Consider the following 15,467-nt stretch of genomic DNA (forward strand, 5'->3'; position numbering starts at 1 on the left):
AGTAATCATGCATGAATAGTCCTGTGTGATTGGAAAGTCAGAGAAGAGTTCTCAGTGTCCAGAGGACAGTAAGGAAGCCCATCAGATCTGGAATGTTTTCTCTTTTGTAGCCTCAAGAATGGGTCACTTTGCCAAAAGCCTTCCCTGTTAGTCAAGCAATCTGTGTTTTTTTAAAAACCTGTAATCTAACTAATACAGAATTTGGTACCAGGATAAAAGTATTTTCTTAAGAGAGCCCCAAATTTATGACACTGCCTTGGCATGTGTGCATGTGTGCTTGTTCAGTTGCTCACTCATATCTGACTCTTGTGACCCCACGGACTGTAGCCCAACAGGCTCCTCTGTACATGGGATTATCTTGGCAAGAATACTGGAACGGGTTGCCATTTCCTCCTCCAAAGGTTCTTCCCGATTCAGGGATCGAAACTGTGTCTCCCACACTGACAGGTGGATTCTTTACCACTGAGCCACCTGGGAAGCCCTGGCTTGGTATAGTGATTCTTAATGGTATAATGATTTTTGCTGCTGCTGCTGCTGCTAAGTCGCTTCAGTCATGTCCAACTCTGTGCGACCCCATAGACTGCAGCCTACAAAGCTTCTCTGTCCATGGGATTCTCCAGGCAAGAACACAGGAGTGGGTTGCCATTTCCTTCTCCAATGCATGAAAGTGGAAAGTGAAATCAGTGGCAATTCTACAAATTTACCCCTCCACCTGGGACATTTGACATAGCCTATGAATGTTTTAGATTGTCTTCAGTTGGAGGGAGATGTTACTGGCATTCAGTGGGTCAAGGAGGCAGCTAAATATTCCACAATATATAGGACACACCCCAATACAAACCCAATACAAAGTAGTATTTGGCCCCAAATGTCAGCAGTACCATGATTGAGAAACCCTGGCTTAGCAGTACGTGACAAGGGTGCATGTTCACATGCTGGAAAGCTAGTCATTCATGTGCTACTGTGATAAAAACATTTGGTAAGACTGTTCATTACAATGTATACAGAGCCTGGGGATCTAAAGGAAATGTTTTTTGAAAAATTTAAAATGTTGGAGTGTGTGGACTCCTTGCTGCTGTCAGCATGTGTTCATGCTCAGTTGTGTCTGACTCTTTGCGACCTCATGGACTGTAGCCCATCAAAAGTTCCTCTGTCCATGGGGATTCTCCAGGCATGAATACTGCAGTGGTTGCTGCTTCCCTCTCCAGGGCATCTTCCCTACCCAGGGATTGAACCCACGTCTCCTGCATTGGCAGGCAGGTTCTTTACCACTGAACCACCAGTGTTTATTATACATTTATTTTCATGTATTTATATGCTTTTTCTGCCTTTAAAAGAAATGAAAAAGAAAACATTTTTGTGGGTCCCTCCTTTAGTGTCTGCTGTGGCCAGTGCAGAAGCTGGCCCTGGGAAGTTGGCAGCAGGGATGGAATGCATTTCAAACACTGGTGTGCATCAGACTTACGATAAATGCAAATTCCTAGACCTCGCCTCCTGAGATTCAGATTCTCTAGGTCTGGAGTGTGGCCTAGGAATCTGCATCTTTGGCAGGCACTGTAGGTATTCTTATGCAAATGATACCTGGACAGTTCTTAGGAAGCAGTGCAGAATCTCCTTGTGAGGACATCCCCACACATTTAAAAGTCCAGACTTAACCCCTCACTTGTTAGATGGCATTTTAAGTCTTTTTGTGCGTGCTCAGTCACTAAGTCATGTCCAACTTTTTTGTGACCCCCATGGACTGTAGCCCACCAGGCTCCTCTGTCCAGAGTATTTTCCAGGTAAGAATGCTGGAGCGTGTTGCTATTTCCTCCTCCAGGGGATCTTCCCAACCCAGGGATTGAACCTGCGTCTCCTGTGTCTCCTACACTGGCAGGTGGGTTCTTTTACTATTGAGTCACCATTGCTTTATTTCTTTAACTCTAACATGGGGTTGAGGACACTTACTTTTAGTATCATTGAGAGGCCTCCTGGGTGCCTAGGACTCGACTTAGGAGCACCAGCTGAAATATGAGCTCTAAAGCAACCTAGAGAGTTGTGCAAAAAATGCTTTCAGGGAACATTGGGTGAGCTGAGGTGACAAACTGGGGCTATGTTGTTTAGGATGAGGGTTGCAGGTGGCAACCCAGAGGATAAAGCATCATATGCAAGGGGAATATTCGCATCCCCATGTGATGTCTCTGGGAGAAGATGGATGGACAAAGACACAGACAAAGGGGACAGTCCCCAGGCTCAGGAAGAACCCCTGAGAGGCTCAGAAGTCAGAAGAGTGATGATGGCTCTATGCCTCAGGAGACTGAGGGGAGTGTTTCAACAGACTCCCTTTCTCTTTGACTTTGACCATTAGGGAAGGAGAGGAGATAGAGACATCAATTCCCCCAGTATCTTCATGGTGAAGGGCTTCCCAGGCTTTGTGGTAAAGAATCCATCTGCCAATGCAAGAGATGCGGGTTTCATCCCTAGGTCAGGAAGATCCCCTGGAGAAGGAAATGGCAACTCACTCCAGTATCCTTGCCTGGGAAATCCCATGGATAGAAGAGCCTGGTGGGCTATAGTCCATGCAGTCGCAAGAGAGTCAAACATGACTTAGCGACTAAACAACAACCCTTAATAATATATTGTTCAATGAAAGTATATTAGACATTAATGTGAGTTATTACTATTGAACTCAAGGCCAACAGCGCCATAACTTGTGCCTTAAGGGAGCTTGTGTAACACATGCATTTTCTCTGTAAGGCACGTGCCAGCTTTCTTGCACTTAGGGTCACCATACAGCATTTTGGCATGACAGGGGCAATTTGAAACAGTGAAACTGGCAACAAAAAGCGCTCACACACATACACACACAAATGTGTCATAAATTGGACTCAAAAGGGACGCTTGTTTAAGGATGAGACCTAAAACAGAAAGGCAGAGTGTTGCCTTGTTGGACTCTCTGGGAATGTGAGGTCCAGACACACAAAAATTTTTTTCCTGTTCTTTACATACCTGCAAATAACCCAGAAAGCACCACATATACTGGGGGTTAGGAGCAAATTTTAGTGAGTTGGGTTAATTCACGAATACAGAATCTTTGAATAATGGAGATCAATGGTCATTTCTTTGTTAAAATTCCTTCAAATCATGTGTGCTGCTTCCTGTTGGCGTCTGAATGGGTATATGGAGGGGGTGCCTGAAGAACAATTCTGGGGAAACTGGAGCCCCAGGGAACCCCAGGAGGCCCCTGACTGTGAAGTCCCTCTTGAGATAAGGGAGCTGACTGTGATGCCCAAGGACTCTTGAGTAGTTACTTCTGGTTTGAATCCCCTGCCCCTGCTCCTCAGCTGAGCACACAACCCTCCCTTTTTTCTTGGGTATTTCCCTGTCAAGTGAGCATAATTTGCTCCACCTCCACTTGGTTGTTAGGGTGAGCCCATGGATGTCTGTAGCCTGGAGCAAGAGAGAAAGAACATGGACTCAGATCCAGGTTTAAATCCTGCTTTGTCCTTTGTTGGCTCTATGACCCTGGGCAAATAATTTCACCTTCCTGAACTTTGTTTCCTTCTCTGTAAAATGTTGGCTGGGCTCAGTTGTGTCCAAGGGGCTATGCCAAAAAGATTGTATTTGTGATGGTCATTCTTAGCCTATGCACGGTCAGTTTCATGAGAGAGGGATCACGTGTGTCTTGGTCCTTGCTGTACAGTCTCTGGCATGAAGCAGTTGCTTGCGAAGTATTTGTGGCTTGAATGAACACCCCTTATTCTGTGTCTACCACACCCTGAAATCTTCCTGTGAGAGCAGATGATTATCATAGCTTAGTGTGAGTAGTTCTGTGATGGGAGGGTGTCCAAAAGAACACAGAAGAGAAACTGAGCTACGCCTGAATGAGTGGGTGCAATCAGGTGGGCTTCCTGTAGGAGGCCACCCTAGAGCTGCAGTATATCTATGGCTGATTCATGTTGAGGTTTGACAGAAAACAGCAAAACTCTGTAAAGCAATTATCCTTCAATAAAAAATGAATTAATAATAATAATAAAAAGGATGACACAGGTTGCACTCCATCAAATTGTAAGTTCCTTGAGAGCAGAGACTATGTAAGCCTTGCTCACTGCTTCACTCTCAGCGCCTGGCTCAGAACCTGGCACTTCCCAACGCCCCCCTCCCCATATTCTTTTTTTTTAATTTATTTTTAATTGGAGGATAATTGCTTCACAATGTTGTGTTGTTTTCTGCTGTACAACAACGTGAATCAGCTGTAAGTATACAATATATCCCCTGTCTCCTGAGCATCCTTTCTACACCCCCCCATCCCACTTCTCTAGGTTATCACAGAGCACTGAGCTCCCTTTGTTACACAGCAGCTTCCCACTAGCTATCTGTTTTGCACGTGTTATTGTGTATATTTCACTGCTACTCTCTCAGTTCATCCCACCCTCTCCTTCCCCTACTGTGTCCACAAGTCTAGAACCTGGCACTTTATAAGGGCTTAATAAGTGAATGAAGGAGGCTGTAAAATTTGGAGAAGCAATATCCACTGCCCTCCCCCTGCCCCGCCCCCCTCCCTGGTAAATGGAGATAAGGGCAATGGAAAGCAGGGAGGGCTGAATTGGACCTCCCTATGGGCTTCCCTTGTGGCTCAGCTGGTAAAGAATCTGCCTGCAATGCGGGAGACCTGGGTTCAATCCCTGGGTTGGGAAGATTCCCCTGGAGAAGGGAATAGCTGCCCACTCCAGTATTCTGGCCTGGAGTATTCCATGGACTGTATGGGGTCACAAAGAGCTGGACACTCACTGAGTGACTTTCATTTTATGGAGTTGCTTGGGGTCTGGGAAAATAAACAGCCTCCACTAGATAGAGCTCCAGAGGAGGAAGTTATATCCCTGAGTGTGTGTTTTGTCAATAAAGGCAGAATCCCAGTTCTGCTTAGACAGCAAGCTGTAGAGTCAGGTATTAAAATTCCAGTTCTTCTAATGACTAGCTGTGTGACCTCTGGCATCTTCTTAACCTCATTGTGTTTCACTTTCCTCAAGTGTAAAATGGGAATAATAATTCATTTGCAGTTAAGGATGTTTTATATACAGTCACCATTCTCCTATTCCCTTACAACAAGCCTCCAAAGTTAATGCTACAATTCTACATTTTACAGGCTTGGAGACACTGAGGCCAGAGACAAGTAGTGACTTGACTAAGGCCACATAATCTGAAATTGGGGAGCCGGGATTTGAACCCCCAAAATACAGTGGCCAAATCCATCCTATCATTAATAACTTCCAGGATGCATAGCCTATAACGTGCTGTAGATTAAGTGATCAGCTGGCTCAGATGGTAAAGACTCTGTGCACAAAGCAGGAGACCCATGTTCCATCCCTGGGCCGGGAAGACCCCCAACCCACTCCAGGACTCTTGCCTGGGAGATCCCCTGGACAGAGGAACATGGCTGGCTACAGTCCATGGGGTCGTGAGAGTTGGACTCGACTTAGCGACTAAACCACCACCAGAACCACGAGCCTAATAAGTGGTAATTATGCATTCTCGTTTTTAATTATAATTCTGCTAGAGGGCGCTCTGAGGGCGAAGGGGGTCAGGAGAGAGGGAGGGCCACTGGGCTGAGGCCTGTTGGGGCAGGGGTTCGCCTGTCACTTGGTGATAGCGGTGTTGGACTTCACGCGCGGCGGCGTGCGTGGGTCCCAGTCATTAACAAGGCGCTGCGCTTGCTCGTAGCACACGTGCGGGTGCCGCTGGCGGAGGCGCAGGCGCACCACGCTGTAGTCTACATCGTGCCCGATCTTCTTGCAGTTGAAGCTCCAGGTGAGCTTCTTGCGCATGGAGAGCAGCTCATCCAGGTTCTTTTCCACGTGCGAGATGTGGCGCTGCAGCTTGTCAGTGCCCTGGACACGAGGAGGGGCAGTGTTGGGAGACAGGTGAGCCAGAGCGTGGTGCTATCTAGGATGGGCGGGCACACCTGGGCCAGGTATGCGTGTAAAAGGACGACAGCTGAAGAGGGCATGGGCCTCAGGTTGGGGGGGCGCACATCTGAGTCAGGTGTGCGTGTGGAAGGACCTCGCCTGGGTAGGAGCACCCCTAGGAGGGGAGAGCCTAGAATGGGGTTGGGGGTTACACACCTGGGCCTGAATGTACTTGGAAAAGAACCTGTGACAGGGCGTGTATGAAGAAGGGGACGCTCATGAAGGTGAGGGGAGGGGCAGACCTTGGATAGAAGTAGGGCAGAGACTGGGGGAATTTATTTGAGATGGGTCTGAGTATTAAGCTTCCCAGGTGGCTCAGTGGTAAAGAATCCGCCTGCCAATGCAAGAGATGCAGGAGACCCAGGTTCCATCCCTGGGATGGGAAGATCCCCTGGAGGAGGAAATGGCAACCCACTCCAGTATTCTTGTCTGGAAAATCCCATGGACAGAGGAGCCTGGTGGGCTGCACCCATAGGGTAGCAAAGAGTTGGACTCTACTGAGCACGCTGCACATGTGGGTACTGAAGGCATCCTCCTGGGGGCGGGGGGAGCTGAAGGACTCACAGACCTGGGTCAGGTGTCTCACCTGGGCTGTGTGCTTGAGAAAGGAGTCTTACCAGGGCAGGGCCTGGCGGGAGGGACTGAGAGGGGCTTACCTGGGCGAGGCGTGCGGCCTCCGGAAGTTGGGTGCCCACATGTCTCTGATACATGCGAACCAGAGGTCTGTCCAGTTTCTCTCGAGTCTCCAGGTGACTTTTGGACAGAGGACCCTGGCGGAGTGCGGTGTGCAGAGCCATGAGGTTTGACCTCCCGGACGCCCCTGGCCGCATCCCCGCAGACCCTTTCCCCCAAACCTACCTTGATGAGGCCTCGGGTGATGTACATCTCCTGGTTGAATTTCGTGCACCGGTGGATCGTTCCCCTCATGAGTCCTAAGGTCATGTTCAGTCTATCCTGGGTGGGTGGGAGCACAGCGCGGAATCACACCAGCTTCGGGTCCCCTCTCTGCCTACGTCCCTCCACCCCCAACCCCCCATACTATAGCATTCTAGACTCGAGCCGCCAACCAGGAGCGGCGCTAGCGGGGCGCACCTTCAGCTCCAAGGTCTCGCGCATTTTCTGCGCTAGCGAGGCGCACACGCGGTCGCTTATCTGCTGCTGTTGCTCTCGGATGTCCTCCTCGTTCTTTGCCATATCTAGCAAAGTGTCCTTGGACTCCATTAACAGTCGCTTGGCTTCGTACAGCGCCGTGGCGCACTCTGCAGGAGTTGGGGGGAGGTGTGTATGCGTGTGCTAGGCACTCAGTCATGTCTGACTGTTTGCGACCCTATGGAGTGTAGCCAGCCAGGCTCCTCTGGCCGTGAAGTGGGGGAGCAGTTGGGCACCAAGGGCACCCACTATACTGGACTCATTTCTGCGCGGTTTTACCTGGGGTATAGGTGCCCACAGGGTCTGGAGGCGGGGTTTTCAGGCCCTGTGTGCGCGGAGTGGGGACTCGGGAGATGTTCACCCAAGAGTGGCGGCCTGCCTGCTCCAGAACCTTGTCCAGTGGCTGGTTCATTAGCTCCACAGCTTGGAGCCTCTCCTTACAGCAGAAGACCAGAGCATCACGACAGGAGGCCAGGGTCTGGGAGCAAGGAAGGAGAGGCAGAGAAGGTCAATTGTAAGCTGGAAGATAGGGGAAAGTGACTGAAAGTGGGGCTTCCTAGGTGGCTCAGTGGTAAAGAATCCACTTGGAGATGCTTGTTTGATCCCTGGGTTGGAAAGATCCCGTGGAGAAGGAAATGACGACCCACTCTTGCCTGGAAAATCCATAGACAGTGAAGCCTGGTGGGTTTAGTCCATGGAGTTGAAAACGAGTTGAACATGATATAATGATTGAACAACAATAAACAAAAGTTCTCCAGCCAGGGATCGAACCTGCATCCCCTGCTTAACCACTGGACCACCAGGAAAGTCCCTATCTTTTTTTTTTTTTTTAATAAAACTGTATTGGAACATGGCCATGCTCATTCATGTACATATTGTTTCTGGCTATTTATGTACTCCACTGTCTAAATTAAGTATGATCTTCCTCAAGTTACAACAGGGTTACATCCCAGTAAACACATTGTAAGTTGAAAATATTATGTTGAAATGCATTTAATACACTTAACCTTATTGGATATCATAGCTTAGCCTAACTTACCTTAAATATGCTCAGAACACTTACATTAGTCTATAGTTGGACAAAATCATCTACTGCTGCTAAGCCGCTTCAGTCGTGTCCGACTCTGTGTGACCCGATAGACAGCAGCCCATCAGCCTCCCCCGTCCTTAGGATTCTCCAGGCAAGAACACTGGAGTGGGTAAGATCATCTAATACAAGGCCTATTTCCTAATAAAGTGTTTAATAGTTCATGTAATTTATCGAATACTGTACTTAAAGTGAAAAACAGAATGGTTGTACGGGCACAGAATAGCTAGAAAGGCATCAGTTATTTACCCAGTGGTTGACTGGGAACTGTGACTCACTGCTGCTGCCCAGATCAGGTGAGAGTATTGTACTGCATATTGCTAGCTCAGAAAAAGATAAAAATTCAAGATTAGAATTACAGTTTCTACTGAATGTGTATCATTTTGCACCAGAGGACCATCTATAATTGTGACAGAGATTGTATTGCACACAAAGCTTAAAAAATTAACTACCTGACTCTTTAAGAACAAGCTTTTGAAATTTGAAATGTCATATACACAGAATCATACAGAGTGTACTTTTACATCCAGCTTCTTTTGCTGAATATTATTTCTTTGGGATTCATCCATTTGGGTAAAAAATGGATATAAAGTCTTTCATTCATTAATTCAAATGTTCATTAAGCCCTTACTGTATTCTAGGAATTGTGCGAGGTTGCAGGGATGCCCTGGGGGAAAAGGACCCAGTTTCTGACCACAAGTGTGCAGATAAGATTGACTAGTGAGTGAATCAGAGAAATGGGGATTATCTGGAAGGATGGGATCAAAAGATTAATTTGGCTGTGCTGGGTGTTAGTGGAAGCATGCTAGTTCCCTGATCTGGGATCAAACCCATGCCCCTTGCAGTAGAAGTCTTAACCTGTGGACCACCAGGGAAGTACATATTTTCTATGAAAAATCTAGACAGCATATTAAAAAGCAGAGACATCACTTTGCCAACAAAGTGATAGTCAAAGCTATGGTTTTTCCAGTAGCCATGTAAGGATGTGAGAGTTGGACTTTAAAGAAGGCTGAACACCAAAGAATTGATGCTTTCAAATTGTGGTGCTGGAGAGGACTCTAGAGAGTCCCTTGGACTGCAAGGAGATCAAACCAGTCAATCCTAAAGGAAATCAGTCCTATATTCATTGGAAGGACTGATGCTGAAGCTGAAGCTCCAATACTTTGGCCACCTGATGCAAAGGGCGACTAATTAGAAAAGATCCTGATGGTGGGAAAGATTGAGGACAGGAGGAGAAGGGGGCGGCAGAGGATGAGATGGTTGTACGTCATCACTGACTCAATGGACATGAATTTGAGCAATTTCTGGGGGACACTAGAGGACAGAGGAGCCTGGTGTGCTACAGTTCATAGGGCCTCGAAGAGGCATGATTTACTGACTGAATGACAACAACAAAAAATAGATGAAAATTAGCCACTTAAACCATTTTAAGTGTACAGTTCAGTAGCAGTTAAGTATATTCACAGTGTGTAACCATTACCACTGTCCATTTCCAGAACTTTTTATCATCCTAAGTAGATCTGTGTCCATTAAAGGATAATCCCCCATTTGTTCACTGTTGAGAGTGATCTGATGAAGAAAGAAATATTTATGATGTAGGAGAAGTGGGAGGAGGTGGGTATAGTAGATAGATGGAGTTATAGGTTGGTAGAGGAAAAATGAGAGAAATTCTCTTCTGTGGTTTCCATGCATTGGGGTCATTCTTTGAAAATGAAGAAAGAGCAGGGAGTTGGACAGATATGAAGGAAGAGAAGGTATGAAATAACTTGCACAGTGGGACAGCAAGTCTTCCAGAGACACATGTGAGATTTTTGGGAACCCTCTTACTGTCAATTTGAGATGTAAGTTCATGATTTTAAGTTGAAAGGGCTTCCCTGGTGGCTCAGTGGTGAAAAGCCCACCTGCAGTGCAAGAGATGTGGCTTGATCCCTGGGTCAGGAAGATCCCCTGGAGAAGGAAATGACAACCCACTCCAGTATTCTTGCCTGGGAAGTCCTATGGACAGAGGAGCCTGGCAGGCTACAGTCCATGGGGTTGTCATAAAAAGAATCGGACCAGATTTAGTGACTAAACAACACAACAACACTCTCTTGGGTTTCCCTCTGTCTGTCTTTTCCCACCCCCCTATTTCATTTTCTCTCTTGCAAGCCCTTCCCTACCAGGACCACCTTCAGGGTCTTCTCCCTTGTCTGTTTCAGACTTACTTAAGGATTTTTCAGGATCACCAGATAAAGGAATATGACAGCAGCCTGGAGGTACAATATTGTTGTTGTTCAGTCCCCCAGTCATGTCTGACTCTTTGTGACTCCATAGACTGTAGCACACCAGGCCTCCCTGTCCCTCACCATCTCCCAAAGTTTGCCCAAGTTCATGTCCATTGGATCCTGGCAGGCTACAGTCCATGGGGTCACTGAGTCGGATACAAGGAGTGACTAAGTAAGTACACACAGCGCATGTCCATTGCATCGGAGGTATAATAAGTTGAGTGCAATTAAGGTTCAGCACCACGGACAGTGGCGCACCAGCTCTTAACTCCACCCATTTTCCCCTAACTCCACCCTCCCAACCCTGGCTGGTCCCTAATTTGAATGACCCTTTAATGTGAATTCCTCGAGGGCAAGGCCTGTTCACAACTTGTCCCACCTGCCAAACACAGTGCCTGGGACACCAGGGTATTGGATTAATATTTGTCAAATGGATAAGTCACAAGTGCATACAGGCTCCTTGAAACCTACTTTCATGTCTCCATTAGTGATATCATAAAGAAATCCTTGTTGCAAGAGTGAAGGATGCAGTAAGGGACCATCTCTGAATGGAGCTGATAAAGATGAACACATAATACAGAGTAAAGAGCTCAAGGCACCTGAGTTGAAACATGAGGAAGTTCTCACACTTCTGGGTACATATATAAAGGAAATCAGGAACTTGAAGGGAAATAACTCTCATGCACATTTTAGCATTATTTGTCAGTTGAGACATAGAAACAATCTAAATGTCTGTTGACAGATGAATGGATAAAGAAAATATGATATTATATATACACATATATATATAAAATATAGTAATTTTCAGTAGTAGCAATAGTGAAAGTCGCTTGGTCATGTCTGACTCTTTGTGACCCCATACAGTCCATGGAATTCTCTAGGCTACTGGAGTGGGTAGCCTTTCCCTTCTCCAGAGGATCTTCCCGACCCAGGAATTGAACTGGGGTCTCTTGCATTGCAGGCAGATTCTTTACCAACTGAACTATCAGGGAAGCCAATTAGTAGTAGCGATATTTTTATATTAATACAATTACTATACTAATAATTGTACTATATAGCGGGACTTGCCTGCTGGTCCATGGTTAAGAATTCATCTGCCAATGTAGAGGACATGGGTTCCATTCCTGATCTGGGAAGATCCCACATGAAGTGGGGCAACTGAGCCCTTGTGCTGCAACTCCTGAAACTTTGAGCCACAACTGCTGAAGCCTGTGAACCTAGAGCCTGTGCTCTGCAACAAGAGAAGCCACAGCAATGAGAAGCCCGTGCACTGCAACTAGAGAGTAGCCCCACTCACTGCAACTTGAGAAAGCCCTTGTGCAGCAACAAGACCCAGCACAGCCAAAAATAAATATATTTTTTAAAAGAAATAAAAATACATACAAAATTTAAAATAGTAAATTTACCTATCTAAATCTGGAGGAAAAATATACACCTGAACTGACTAGCTAGCTGACTGAACCACTGGCTAGCTCCATAACTTGGGTGAGGTCACATCTTTATGAGTTTCGAATTCCCCATCTCTAATGAGAATCATAGTTTCTATTTCACAGGAGGGTTTTAAGGACTTAACAACAGGACAGGGCGTGGCACAGAGGGGCGTGCTTAGTCACTCAGTCATGTCTGACTCTTTGAAACTGCATGGACTATAGCCCACCAGGCTTCTCTGTCCCTGGGATTCTCCAGACAAGAATACTGGAGTGGGTTGCCATTCCCTTCTCCAGGGGATCTTCCCAACCCAGAGATGGAACCTGTTTCTCCTGCATCACAGGTGGATTCTTTACCATCTGAGCCACTAGGGCACAGAGGCATTATTTTGAGGCCCAATTTCATCTCTCAGAGCTTCAGTCTTTCCATTTCCTAAAGTGGAAATACAGTGAATGTCAGGTCAGGGTGGGACAGGTGGGTGGCTTGAAGGATTTGCTGTTGCTACAATCCCCAAGGTTAAAGCTGTTTGCCCATTAGGCAGCCAAGGGTCCCCTCCAATCCCCTTAACCAGGCCCCAGGTGTCCCAAACCTTGAGCAAGGCCTCTGATTTTTCCATATCTGTCTCCATCTTCCTCTTCATGCTCTTTAGCTCCTCCTTTTCCCAGGTAAGCATACTGTCAGCTTTGTCAGAGATCTGGCAAACAAGGAGAGAATTTTTCACACTTGTGGGAGAGGGCTGGAGGGGAAGGAAAGCTCTTTTTCTAGAATAGTACAGAGTTTGCCAACCTTATAAACTCTGGGTTTGGGGAATGGAGTTGGGGGCATTCTCATGTTTTGGGGATCTCACTCTCTGAGAAGCATTTACCCTTTTAGGAAGCTCTCACCAGGGCTTCTCCGTGGCTCAGATGGTAAAGAATCCACCTATGATGCAGGAGACCCAAGTTAGATCCCTGGGTAGGGAAGATCTCCTGGAGAAAGGAATGGCAACCCACTCCAGTATTCTTGCCTGGAGAATTCCATGGACAGAGGAGACTGGTGAGCTATATATAGTCCACAGAGTCCTAAAGAGTTGGACGAGACTGGGTGACTAACTTTCACTTGCGGGAGGTCTTACCCTCTACAGAGCAGGGCCGGGGGCTTCTTCCTTTTACAGATAGGAGCCCAGTGAGCTGGGATGGAGATGACTTAACTTGGGGGGAGGTTATCATTGCTCTTTGGGGCTGAGGGGCTCCCCCTTCCTTGGTGATAGTCTTATCCTCTCTCCCAGGCTACAAGTGGAGGAGTCTCATCATAATGATGATGGGGTTTGCCCTTTTGAGGGCTTATTGTCTGGATTTGGGGGCTGGGACTCGGAAACCCACCCTATGGGTGTGTGTGTGTGTGCATGGGGTGGTCTCATATCTCCCCAGGGAGGCTGGAATATTGTCCCCTTTGGGGATGGCTGTCGAGGATTTCACTTTAGGGGAAGGATTTTACCAGGGCTGGGACTAGGGGTTCTCACTCTTTCCTCCTGGCTAGGGGTTTAGCTCTCAGGTACAGGTCTAAGGAGTCTGAGGGTCTCAGTCTTTAGGCAGAACCTGTCCCTCTTCTAATTCTAACCCTAACCCCTGTGAGGCCTGGGGTGGGGTTCTCATTCCCTGAGGCTGGGGGGTGTTTTTGGTGCATGAATGTTCAGTTATGTCAGACTCCTTGCGATGTTATGAACTGCAGCCCACAAGGCTCCGCTGTCCATGGCAAGAATATTGAAGTGGGTTTCCATTTCCTCCCCCAGGGGATCTTCCTGACTGAGGGATGGAACCCATGTCTCTCCTGTATTGGCAGGTGGATTCTTTACCACTGAGCCACCTGGGAAGCCTAGGGGAGCAGGGAGTTGGTTAGGGTTTAAAAAAATATTATGAAGAGAATTATCTCTTGGGACTAGAACATCACTCACTACTCAGCTGGGGGCTTCTTGTGTGTTTTCAGTGGGGTTGGGGGGCTTGGGGCACTGAGGGTCTCATGCATGGGGGAGAGTTTCACCCTCTTGTCTAGGCCGGGAGTGGTAGATTTTACTTTTTGGTAAATCTAGCTTCTTGTCTGACTCAAGGGTCCCACCTTCTCTCCCTAGTAGGGAGACTGAGAGATATCTCCCTCTAGGGCAAGGTTTCCCTGGTGGTTCAGATGGTAAAGAATCTGCCTGCCATGCAGGAGACCGGTTTGATCCTTGGGTGGAGAAGACCCCCTGGAGGAGGGCATGGCTACCCATTTCAGTATTCTTGCCTGGAGAATCTCATGGACAGACGAGCCTGGCGGGCTACAGTCCATGGACTGGAGAAAGAGTCGGACATGACAGAACGACTAACACTTCTGGGGCAAGGGATTTGAGGATCGCATCCGTTTGGGAGGATCTCTGTCTCTGGGACTGGGAACCAAGGCATCTCATCTTGGGGTGGATTTGGGCCTGTGATGGGGGAGTGTTTCCTCTCTAGGGTGGATTTTGCCCATTCTGCGCATCTGGGAGCGGAGGCCTGAGTCTTTGCGGCTGGCCTGGGGCGGGGGTGGTCCCACCGTCTCAGATTTGGGCCGGTAGCCCCGCAGCTTGACGCTCTGCTGGTTAATCAGCAGTGCTTTGCGCACTTCGCTGAGTCTGCGGTCCGTAGCCTCGCGCTGGCGCTGCAGCAGCCGCAGCTGCCCATTGATCTGGTGCTGCGCGCGGCCAAGGCGGGCGGCGGTGAGGCGCGCCCCGCGAGCGTGAGCTTGCACCACCTCGGCGGTCTGCAGGGCCCGCGCGTCACGGTGCATGGGCAGCGGCAGGCGGGCATGCCAGGCAGGCGGCTTCATCTTGCTCTTCCACAGCGTAACGCCCTCGCCCGGCGGTGGCTTCTCCATGGTGCTGCCCCCTTTGAGCATCTCCACACGAAAGCGCCAGGGCAGAATGTAGGCGGCCCGGCAGAGGTGGTGCGCCACGTGTGGGTCCCGCACACTCTCGTTGGGTTGCCACATGGTCACCGCCTCTTGCCCGCAGCGGTCGGTCAGCTGGTGTGCCTCCTCTGCCAAGGCCCTGGTCGCCTCGCGCCATGCTGGATGCCCAACGCGCGTGTCCTGGCTGTGCTCCACCGGGGGTATCAACACGGGCATGATCCCTGTTTGGTGTCCTGGCCTGGCCTGAGATCCTTGCCTGGGGGGCAGGGACCCCCCTCAACGACATGCAACTCCTTCCTGGCCTGAGAAGTTTGTGAAACAGAGCACTCTTGACTATGACGACCAACCGTGGAAACGGCATAGGCGGAGTTCCAAAAGTGGGGGAGGGGAAAGGCTACAGGGAGGGGCTGGATGGAATCTTTGGTTTGGAGCTAGGCAGAGACAACTTGGAATCCTGGCTCCTTGAGAAAGGTTCTACCATATCGAGCCCAGCTCTCCCTGTTGCTCCTTACCCTACATGGATGAGGCGGCTCTGTTGTTCCGGCTCTGTTGTTCAGTCGCCAAGTTGTGTCCGACTTTTTGTGACCCCACGAGCTGCAGCACACCAGGCTTCTCTGTCTATCATTGTCTCTTTGAATTTGCTCAAACTCATGTCCTTTGAGTCAGTGATGCCATCCAAACACCTCCAGTTCT

The 15,467-nt window shown here is 48.4% G+C and overlaps 1 protein-coding gene across 1 annotated transcript; it reads right to left on the minus strand.

Annotated features, from left to right (window-relative positions):
• Positions 1-5,491: 5,491 nt before the first annotated feature.
• On the minus strand, positions 5,492-15,111 carry TEKTL1 (tektin like 1). Its single transcript, XM_061421814.1, has 7 exons — positions 14,421-15,111; positions 12,463-12,567; positions 7,374-7,572; positions 7,038-7,204; positions 6,804-6,899; positions 6,602-6,715; positions 5,492-5,867 (listed from the first exon to the last, which is right to left on the minus strand). Exons 1-7 carry the CDS (start codon positions 14,988-14,990, stop codon positions 5,616-5,618), a joined length of 1,503 nt encoding a protein of 500 aa, XP_061277798.1. The 5' UTR covers positions 14,991-15,111; the 3' UTR covers positions 5,492-5,615.
• Between the last annotated feature and the right edge of the window lie 356 nt (positions 15,112-15,467).

Source organism: Bos javanicus, chromosome 7 (genome assembly GCF_032452875.1).
Source record: "Bos javanicus breed banteng chromosome 7, ARS-OSU_banteng_1.0, whole genome shotgun sequence".
Classification (NCBI taxonomy): domain Eukaryota; kingdom Metazoa; phylum Chordata; class Mammalia; order Artiodactyla; family Bovidae; genus Bos; species Bos javanicus.